Raw genomic sequence first — 10838 nt, forward strand, 5'->3', positions numbered from 1 at the left:
ACCCCACTACTAAGGCCTGAAGATAGCCGGATTACACTTTTCCGAATCTCTCCCCACGGGGAAAACTACTGATCTACACATATTCGTCTGTATGTGGGGTACGTGGGGCACGCCTCCTCGATGTGATAGGATAGCGAACGTCTAAGCTCGAGCCCCGCTTCTCGGACACTTGCCAAACCCTTGTATCATTCAAGCTTTGGCGGAAAAGCTTACCGAACAATGGAGGTGTTTCTTTGAGGTCTCTCGTTGGAGATGAGATCGGAAAAGCTTTTGTCAATTTCAGTTGTGATGGGAAACGCCGGTGGATGCTCTATTTTGCATGCTGCAGACGTGCAATAAAATTGGTTTTCGTGAACGACAATATTTATACACATGATGGCACTTGACTGCCTTACTGTTAGCTATAATGATTGGCAAATAGTCGAGATATCGCATGCTTTTCTTCTTTTTTGGTATCCTCTACCAATGAAATCCTTCTGCCAGCTAGTAATATAGTTATCATCTTGCTAAAATGCCTTAAACACCAGCCTTTCATTGAACTGCTCCGCTCTGCTATCAAGATTTATCTTCACGAAAAGTAAAATCCAGTAACAAGATCAATTCAGCATTATTGCCCTCGCTTAAGACTTGACCACGATTTTGATGCTGCTTGGGAATTTGGTCCTCGTTGGGGACATTCTGGTTTTAAGCTTTGAGCCTCGGTCAATGCTGAGGTGGCAGGTACGTTTTAGTGGGTAGAACGTGGCTCTTTCCTCGAAAGGTAAGCGCTCATCCTATAAGTTGTGCGGGGCATGTGTACATTTTCTGAGACGAGACATGACTTGTGCATCCTGGACAACAATGAAGCTGATGGACTTGTTCATTCTTTAGTAAGATGATACATATCGCCTGATTAGCGCCCAACCAGGCCCGATGATTTCGACAGTGAGACGCATGCGCGCAGCGAGGCCCAATCGCGGTTTCGACACCAACAAATTCCCTTCCTATGGAGACGTAACACCAGAAACCCCTCAAATCAAGAGTGACACCATGCCCTCAGCCCGCCACCTTTCCCCTCCATCATCCAATCCCTTGCATTCCTTTTCCCTGGATATACGCACAACAAAAAAAAACAAACAGTAATCCGCCACCACCGGCCACGAGACCGTCGTCATCACCAACCAATCACCACCGCGCGACCACATGGCGTCCACAAACACGTCTCGCTTACCCATCTCCCTCGGCCCCCATGCAGTCGCAGATCCGCGGTCTGTACACCTACCAAACGTGATCCACAGTGCTATCTGTGACGCAAAAAAAGGTGAACCGCACGCCGCCGACCCAACGCTCCGAAACCCGTCGAACTGGCTTCCCACGACCTGTGCACGCTGGCCACCCTGCGCCACACACTCCCGCCAGCAGAGGGCACGACTGATCGGGCGCGCACCACCAGCTCCTGCATCTTGACGCAACCCTCCCTCAGCCCTCACATCGCGAGAATGGAGAGAGCGCAGAAAATGTGTGTGCCCGAGGGCGCGAGAAGAGCTCTCCACGTGTTCTACCGGCTACGTGGTGAAGGACGTGGAACGAACTCGAAGACTGTCAGAAAAAGACCAGTGATGGGGTATCCTGCATATGCACTGCATAGCCCCCAAAATCTTGTGTGTACGCTATGATGTCATGGAGATGGACAATAACGGTGCTGCCGCTTGCCGTCGTCGCCTGCCGAGGGCGATGGGAGTGTCAGGAGTGAGGGAAGCGGAGGGTGAGGAGCACGTACATGCGCGGTATGCTAGTAGCCGTGCTGTGCCAATCACATCGCTTTCTTTTGGCAATGCACGAGCGGGCTGTTTGTGCGTTCGTTGATTTGTTGCCGCTTGTGCCGCTGTACTTTCAATTGTCTTTGCTTGAGGACAGGAGAGGCAAAAAGGGAATACGCTAAGAAGTGCAAGAAAGGGCCAAGAGAGCAAAAGAAATAGAGAAAGATCCCATCGCTTTGCTTCAGTCTCCTCTTCAAGAAGAAAAAGGCAGGAAGAAATATAGACAGATAGAGAACAGAAGAAGATATGGCCTCGTGGCCTGACTGTACTCCCGTTTGTCCTTCCCACCGTCACTCTCCACTTCTCGAAAGTATCCATAGAACAAAAAGAGGGCGAACGCACAGCGCAAGCCTGCCAGCTCACCAGCGAGTGATCCCAACGCAAGAAGATGATCAAAAACCTCGCGAAACCACGACGATAGGAAATAACACCCTTCTCTTCTAATGCAAGAAATATATGCAGCCATGAGTTTCCCTATCTCCAATGCCACGCTTTCATCAGAAATAAAAAATCCAGTCACGCTCCCCACACACCTCGAACCCATCCAAAGAATCCAGAAAAGTCTCCATGTCCCCTCCCGTCTGGCCTGTGACACTAACTCCGATCCCAACGATATCATGTCTCCCTGTCCAGTAAAGAAAATTCGATCCAATCCACACCCCTATCGGTACACACATCCATCCGGCTCCAAGCGCCCTGATAGCGCTTCACGCAGATGTTTCCGCCATGCCTTCCTACCACACAATCACAAAATCACTGCCTTGACGGATCGACCCAGAATTCCCTCTCTCTTTCCTTTTCGCGCTGACGATCCCGTTCCCTCTCGCGGAAATCCTCATGCGGCTCTTTCGACGGTTCGATCATGCGAGGCGCCCGGTGTCTTTCCCTGGCATCCTCCTCATCCTCGTCGCTCTCATACGAGGAGTCGTCGTCCCTGTCTCTGTGCTTGCGGCGGGACGAGCGGTGGCTGCTGCGGTGCTCGCCACGGTCGCGATCACGGCTGCGATCTTCACCGCCGCCGCGGTGGTACTCTTCTTCTTTGGGGCGCGTTAGCACATCGATAACAGTGTCAAGAATGCCGGTCAAAGTCTTCGACTTTGAAAGCTTCTCTGAACTCTCGGACAAAACAGAAGAAATGGGGTCCACATCTTGATGGTGGTGATGGTGATGTTTGTCTTCGTCCTCATCGTCATGCCGGTGATGACTTCGAGAGCGACGTTTGCGATGATGCTTGTGCTCAGAGGAAGATGGGTCATCTCGGTCCTGGTCTCGGGCATTGCTATCCGATGATGACCCAGACGAGGAATGTGCGAGAGATTTCTTCGAATCCGCAAGAAAAGACGAATAAAGCGCAGCAGAATCAGGTGGGTAATTACCTCTGGCTTCACGGATCTCTCTTGTGCGATCCGCAAGCTTCTGAATATCCTCGCGCGTGAGGACCCGGAGCACAATCACGCAGTCCTTTCTCTCTTCGAACCTTTCCTTGGCTTCCTCCAATGCTTCGGGATTGACGAGCCGACGGTCGATCTTGGTCCAGCGAGCGTCAGGAGGGATGTCTTTGCCCTTCTTTGCGTCCTTCATTGGCGCAACTCCCTCCCTAATAGGATTCGGGTCCTCAGGAAACTTCTCGGTGGGTTTGCGCAAGATACCTTTTGGAGGGGGTGGGGATTCTTTATCAGACTTCGGGGGTGACACAATGCGGACTCGGTTGTCGCGGTCTTTTTCCTCTGCTGCGGACAGTGGAGCAGGCTCATCCACTATAGATTCACCGAAGACGCTGTTGCTCCGTTCGCTGTTCCGATCTGGCTTCTGGTCCGGTCCAAGGTCTCCGTTACGTTCCGGTCGAGGGGCATCACGAGTAGCAGCCTCCGGTACGCGGTCCTTGGGAGCTTCGCCTCTGTCTCGATCGCGTCTACGGCGCTCTTTTTCACGATCGGACTCGCTATCCCTGTCGCGAATCGAGCCAGTGGAGCGCTCCATCTCCTGCTGGAGACGGCGTCGGTACTCCTCGTCCGGATCAATATTCGAAGAAGCTTGTCTGCGATCCTCTCGGTCTCTCACGTCATCCTTGTCAACGTAGTGTCGCTCACGAGGCGTCTCGCCGTCGTCAGATGACGAAGCCTTACGAGCGCGTCGCTTCTTTTCTTCATCGGAATCGCTTCGGTGTTCTCGCTCGCGTTCTCGCTGGTGGCGTACCGCAGCACTTTCAGCCATATGTTGAGCACCATACGCGGCTCCAACAGCCGCAGCAGCAGCTGGTACAACACTCGGAATATGGCTGTCTCTGTCGCGACGGTCCTCACGACGATCATCACGGCGGTCTTCGCGGTCTCTTTCGCGGTCGCGCTCTCGGTCATAGCCTTTGGATCGATCCCAATCGCGATCGCCGTTCCGGTCGTTGGTGCGATCCCGCTCATAGTCCCTGTAGTCCCTGGCGTGGCGTTCGGGCTCCCCACGCGCTGAGCGCGGAGGGTCCGGGATATAATCACGAGCATTTGGTACAGGAATTCCGGCATCGGGAGGAGGATAGGCCGGAACTGATGCAGGGGGGAGAGGAGGAGGGGCATACCGCCGGTCGAGAATCTCATCCCGAGTTGAGTGGTAAGGATCGTTACCAGGACCGACACTGCTTGGCCGACCAACACTGGGGGCTCTGATGCCGAATCCCCTCGCTTCAACATCGGGATCCTCATAGCGTTTGGACGTGCGAAGGCGGTCACGGTCTTCGACCTCATCTCGGTAGCCATAGCGGTCATCGCGCCGGTCATCTCGGCGATCGTCGCGTCGATCCTCTCGCCTATCGTTGAAGTCTTGGTGAAGGGCCGGGGCGGCACGCACAGATGAAGAGCGCGGAGGCGGCGCATACATGGCCTCGTCACGATAGTACGAATCTGCGGTGCTGCTTCTCTCGTGTGATCGCTCGCGTGACGAGGCTCGCGCATGGCCATAGTCTCTCAGACTCCCGCTGCGGGCAACAGCAGAAGCAGCTGCAACACCTCCATTGATCTTATCAAAGCCTCGTGTTGTCACAGGAGGCCCAGAAAGATCGCGAGCCGATGAACGAGGGCCGTAGCTCTCGACCATGCTCACCGGTCGCCTCGTGCGGCTTTCGACGCTCCCTGAGCGAGCGCGCCAGCTGGGCTCCGTGTCTCGGTACATACCGGCGGCATCCGTGTACGAGTAGCCCTCGTCAACCGTGTCCTGCACTGGATAACGCTGGGTGGTGGTGTGGTAAGTTTTGGAGTTTGACCGGCTGTGGCCGTTGTGGCGACGGAGCTCTGCTTCACGCGGATCCACCCTGACAGCCTTGCCGTCGTCGATGCTGTAGAACTTTTTGTGCCCGTGGCTGTGACCTTGTCTGGAGGATGGTGTGGCAACGGGGGCGGCAGCAGTGGCAACGGTATACGCGCTGCCGCGGCCGTCGTAGCTTCGAGCCAGCGGGCTCGACGGTCGGTCGTGAGAGTGCACGACGGTGCTGTGGGTGGTGGTGCGGATGGGCACGCCGGAGGTCAGCGTGCTTGCCGGGCGGCGTGAGCCTTCGAGCGTGGAACTGCGCGGCCTGCCCGTGTATGCATCATACCCCGCACTGGCTCGAGTGGCGGCGCTCGGGGCGGTCGAGTAGTTGGAGGTGCTGGACGAGGACACAAGGCGGTCGCCGCTGGACCGTGGCGACCTGCTGTAGGGGTCGTAGTAGGTGTCGTAAGAGCTGAAGGATCCGGTAGTCGCGCGACCTGGGTTGTGTATGCGGCGGCTTCCAGGCGAGGAGGACCTGTGGTAGCCCGAGTAGCGCGGCTCCATGGTTTGGTGTCGCGGTGAGGCGGGGTTGAGGTTCGAGGGCTGTGGCGGGGTATACGGGAGCGTAGTGCAGCGAGGAAGGGAGGGAGGCTTCCCGTGACCGTGAGCGAGCGGAAAGGGCTGGGTGATGGGGAGGGAAAGACGTCGATTGAAAGGCGCTTTGCAGTCGGGCGCCGCTGGGCGGCAGCTGCTTGGGACCGCCATATCAGCTACAGACTCGGGCGCACCGGGCGCTTCTGGAAGGGTGGGAAGAGCTCACATCTTATTCAGGGCGCTAGGCAGGCGGTATATTCGTAGGGTCTGGGGTGGAGCTGCAGTGCGTCGTGCGCGAGCGATCGCGACCCGATGCCCTAGTGCGCAAGGCGGGCAGGCAAGGATGAAGCGCGGACGCGGGCCAACAAGTGCTAGCGGAGGAGAGAGCGGACGCGAGAAATGGAAGCTCGTGCGTGGGATCGCCGGGGGGGTTAGAAGTTTTGCAGACGCAGCAGAGGAAGGCAAGTTGTGGTCGGCTTGCTCTCTCGCAATCTAGGCAGGCTGCGCCGCCAATCGGTATGACGCCACACAGTACCTCCCACGACAGACACGGTTGACGACACTCACGCCGCCCCCAGCGCCAGCACTGCTCTTCTTACCGCGAAACGCAGCCTCCTCCTTCCGCTCGGCGCATCGGCTAATTGGTCGCTGCCTGTCCCCTGCTTGCGCCGGGGAGGAGTGAGGCTTCGCCTGCCGAGTGCCGCACACATCCAGCCAAGTCGCGATCAGCGAATCGTCCCGAGCTTTCCAGCTCATCGCCTGCACCAAGCGCCCCAATTGCCGTCAATGATGAAGCCTGGAGACTGCCGGAATGGGCGTCGCCGGCACTCCGCTCCCACGTGTTCTTCTAGCGCTGGTCTGGATCAGCGAGTGCACGGCTTCGTGTCGAAGTACATTCCGGCCAGCCCTACACATCCGGGCCTAAGGAAATAATGCCTCACAGACCGACGAATCGGCCTAGTCAGCAAAACTCCACATCGCCTCGATGCTGTTTCGGCTCGACGTTTCAACAGTCGGTGCTCTTATTAACCCTGCCCGTCGCCGCCGCGGGGTGCGTTTCCCATCTCCACTGTGAGCCAGCATCCTCCACAGAGACCGTTGGTGACAATCTTGCCGCAAACGGCATCCTCCAGATTCTGCATCTATCTCCATTGGCTGCCCCTCCGCTCTTGCAATTGCTCGGCAGAACGGCGTTTCTCTAATCTTCAGATCATATGTGGAGACTAAAACAATAGCAGCTTCCTGCGAGTACACGCATCAGATGGAGACGCAGCTCGCCCCAAGGTGGCGTCCCACCTCCTATGCATGCTCTGGTCATCCGCCAATTCCTCTGCAATGAGCTGCCCGGCGCCGCAAACTGTACCCACCCCATGCCTACGGACATCGCTGCGCAGTCCCAAGGACCACCTCCTGCCAATCGGGCCACATCTACAGCTTCAACTAATGCGGGACCTGGCACACCTGACGGAATTCTGTTGCCCCGCGAGGGCCGTTTCCGCTGCACGCTCGAGGCCTGTCGGTATCATGGACCCTTATTGCGGGCCGTTGAAATCGCTTCATGCTTCATCGCCGCGGGATCTGCAATTATCAGCATATCTTCGAGCTGTTGACGTAAGGCTGTGCTGCTGGCCATGACTCGCCCTTCCTAAAGAAGAATAGCTGAGCCACGACACCGCTCCGAGGGCGAACAAGAATCTCGCCCCGAATGGGGCGCGACTCGGCAGACGGTGACTTGAAGGAATGCATGTGCGTGCAGCATACGGATAGATCACCTGGCGGACAATCGTACCGCATTCTGGTGCGGATTGTCCTTTTCTGACTGCTAGCTAACGGTGATGCTGCACATTGCTGCCCGAAGCGCTGGCAGCCTCGTGCTTGAAGCTTACTTTGCGACACGGCTTAAACACCTTCTTTCGTTCCTCCATGCGTTCATGTCGTGTAACCTGTCCTTCAATCTTTTCCTTCGTGCGTGCTGCCCCAAACGGCAATTGGTCGCACAACAATGAATTGCCACGCGATGAAGGATCGTATCTTCACGCATTACCTGGGAATATCAACGACTGACCAATCATCAGCGCCGGCACCTACCACCAAAGTCCGATACGTCTATCAGCCCATCGTCTCGTAAGCCTACCGGAACGGCGCCCGGTGGAGAGAATTCCAGAGGCAGCAAGACTTGCAGTTCCTGCGTTACTCAGCCTGCAGCATTCAGCGTTGCCCTCGCTGGCCAAGTTGGTGGTGCCAGAACGTCGCTAAACCCCACATCTTTCAACCGTGTCTGTGGGTCTCGTGGCGTGGCTCGGATCATCCACAAACGATGTGCGGACGCTCGCAACAGCAGTTGATCAACTACCCGGAGTTTCGGTCGCGAAACATCCTGCTGTATCTGCCGTCCTGATCTGCAAAGCCCCACACCGGATTTGATCTCGAGATCAGGGAATCATGCCAACATCGCCGCAACCAACGAACACGTCAACGCTGACCTGGAGAAGCTTCTCACCGACTAAACTCAGTCTCCACGCGCCATGAATGAACGCGAACCCGAGTCGTCTCATGGACATCTCAACGCTGCTTGACTCCATTTTCTTTTGGTTTGGTGAGAGTTTTGCCGGAAATGGGGCTGACTATGCTACTTCTGTTCGCAGCTGGAAATATGACGGACGTCACCTCCCTCTTTTTCCTCTCGCCATGGCCTCAGGAAGCCAGCGCATGGTCTTTTGGCGTCCCCGATAGCTCTCGACGCCCTCGTATCATCGTCCAACCTTTCGTCTCTGCGACGTTCAAGCTATGCTTTCATTACACCCCTGACCACATCTGGCCACACACACACATACAGAAAGAATGGATACCGCAGTACATGTACTCCAACACGCGATGCATCATCTCGTGGCTGCAGTTGAGGTGTAGATCCGCCGAAGTTAGAACACTTTGTCTTCTATTACTGTGCTGTCAACACCATCAGCGCCACAGTCACCAGCTAACGACTTCTTGTCCACAGGATGTTGCCTACCAGTAATCCGAACCTGAAAGCCCTCTTGAATCAATCGCTATAGCAAAGTTGAAAGCTGTGCGTCAGGATCTTTGAACGATCGGCACGGACAATGGTCGCGTCGGCCAAGAAAGCGTTCTCGAACACCCTAAGAGGTGTTTAAACATACTTTTGTCCCGATATCTTCTTCAGATGCTGATAAGACGTGGATATATAGGATTAACTCCGTTACTATCCCAACAAAGCTGGGTAGTTGGAGCTCTTGTCCGGACGCATTTGTTCATATTTATATCGTACATTTGTGTCCGGACAACAGCTCAATCTCCCCTGGCTGGTGTGGATTTGTTTTTATTACTCATGTCATGGGTAGTTGAAGCTATCGTCCGGACGTGTATGTAGAATTAAAAATTCTACATACACGTCCGGACGATAGCTTCAACTACTCACATGTGTTTATTTCTAAGGCAGAGCTGGGCCATAGTTACTCCATATTCTAGAGCCCTGCTCTTCTTCGTGCTAGCCATCGACTGCAGCACCCCTCTGTAACACTTACTCTCGTTCTCCTTTACGAACCAGTCTACAGCTGGGACTCTACCGCCTACATCTTCTACACAATCCCTTTCGCGCTATGCTCCACTGCTATCTTCCCTCCTCACCCTTTCTCTGGCAGACAATGACCAGCGCAAAGGAAGTAAGGGCTCAGAATAGGGGACGATCGTGTCCATGTGAACGATGTGATAGGTCAAACTCGCTAGTGGCTTCTGGTTTGAGGACTTGACAGACCTCTGATGCACCGAAAAAGCAATCCACGCCATCCTCTGCGAGAGGGGATTGTAGATAAACTTCCAAGGATTTTACGTAGATCCTGTTGGCCAATGCCTAAAGGTTACACGGTTTTGACTGACGCATCACTGCGTGTTTTGCATGCATAACACGCTTTTTTTTTTTAAAAAAAAAAAAGAAAAGAAAACCGACTATCATCAATTTCCAATTCGAGATACGTATCTACTATATTTTAGATGGTGATGTGTCTTAGTGTAAACTGCTTGGAATATGTTGCCTTTGTATTTGAACTTAAAACCGGCCCCCCAGCTGTCACACAAGTGAAAACAAAAATAGCTATTTAATTGCGAAATTAACACAAGGCTGAAACCACGTTTAATTTTCTGGCAACATCGATAACCAATAATATCTGCTCAAGCCTGGGACACGGAGAATTCTCGATCAGATAGTCCAAATTCGGATGTGGCCATGGAATCCATATGGCCCAGCTTCTATCACCCATCTCATAATCTGATTCTCAATCGCAGTTGCTGCAAAGAACAAAGCCATGAGCACAGAGCGTTGGAATACAATAAAAAAAGTCGTTCATATGACTTGCCGGATGTATTCTCTCAAGATTTGCTATGTATGTCGAAACCAAAGAAACCAATGTTTGAAGTGACCAGTGCCGATCCAGAGACGGCCCCGTCCTCGAAGCCTTTCTCTGAAGTGTGAAATTCTCATCCCCGGCTCCCTTCGAGTAGCATCAACCCGATTCGAAATGGTAAGAAGTATTAGCGCTCCAAATCGCCTCCTATTTACCTACAATTTTATGTGGGGGTGGACTTATGTCGATTTTTAAGTGCTAGGAACCCTATTGGCCGGCTCGCGTTGCTGTGTAGATAATAGTGCCTTGAAATTTCACCCTCGGACTATTGAACAATTGAAAGAAAGCCTAGCAAGTGGTGGATCCAGCTATAGTGTCGCTTTAAGCACTGGAAATAATATAACATATCTCAGTTAGGTTTGAAGGCCCTTTCCCTTGCTCAATACCAAACCAATTCGCTCAGAGAGTCTAATAGTAAATAGCCCGAGCAAATTTGTTAGCCCTCGGAACCATGTCCGTCCTTGATATTCCTCCACGATTATTCATCCAACTTCGCCTGCAACAAGACCTTGTTTGGTACAACGCATGATTATATCCTTGCCCGGCTTTACAAAAGCAGATGCCGAGAGCCGTTCGCCTCTCCTGAGAAGCGGGGTCTGTGGGGACTTGTCGGCTGTTCTGTCAATCATTGCTGTATTGCCATTGCTACGCCGCACTGACACCGTGTTTTCTTTCCTACTCTTATGCGGCCCGCTCCGCAGCCACATGGCCGCCGGAGCCGACTCCTTTGATCCTCCATCCTGCAGATTCTGACGCCACGGCCCCTGCAGCCGCAATTATTTTGAAGATCACC

At 53.9% G+C, this 10838-nt stretch overlaps 1 protein-coding gene across 1 annotated transcript; it reads right to left on the minus strand.

Moving 5' to 3' along the window:
- Positions 1-2552: 2552 nt before the first annotated feature.
- LTHEOB_7313 (Zinc finger protein dhhc domain containing protein) lies at positions 2553-5597 on the minus strand (the record flags this gene model as incomplete). The annotated part of the gene is made up of 1 exon (XM_035516666.1): positions 2553-5597. One exon carries the CDS (start codon positions 5595-5597, stop codon positions 2553-2555), a length of 3045 nt encoding a protein of 1014 aa, XP_035371284.1.
- Positions 5598-10838: the final 5241 nt, after the last annotated feature.

The sequence above is a fragment of the Lasiodiplodia theobromae genome, assembly GCF_012971845.1.
Source record: "Lasiodiplodia theobromae strain AM2As chromosome Unknown scaffold_22, whole genome shotgun sequence".
Taxonomy (NCBI): domain Eukaryota; kingdom Fungi; phylum Ascomycota; class Dothideomycetes; order Botryosphaeriales; family Botryosphaeriaceae; genus Lasiodiplodia; species Lasiodiplodia theobromae.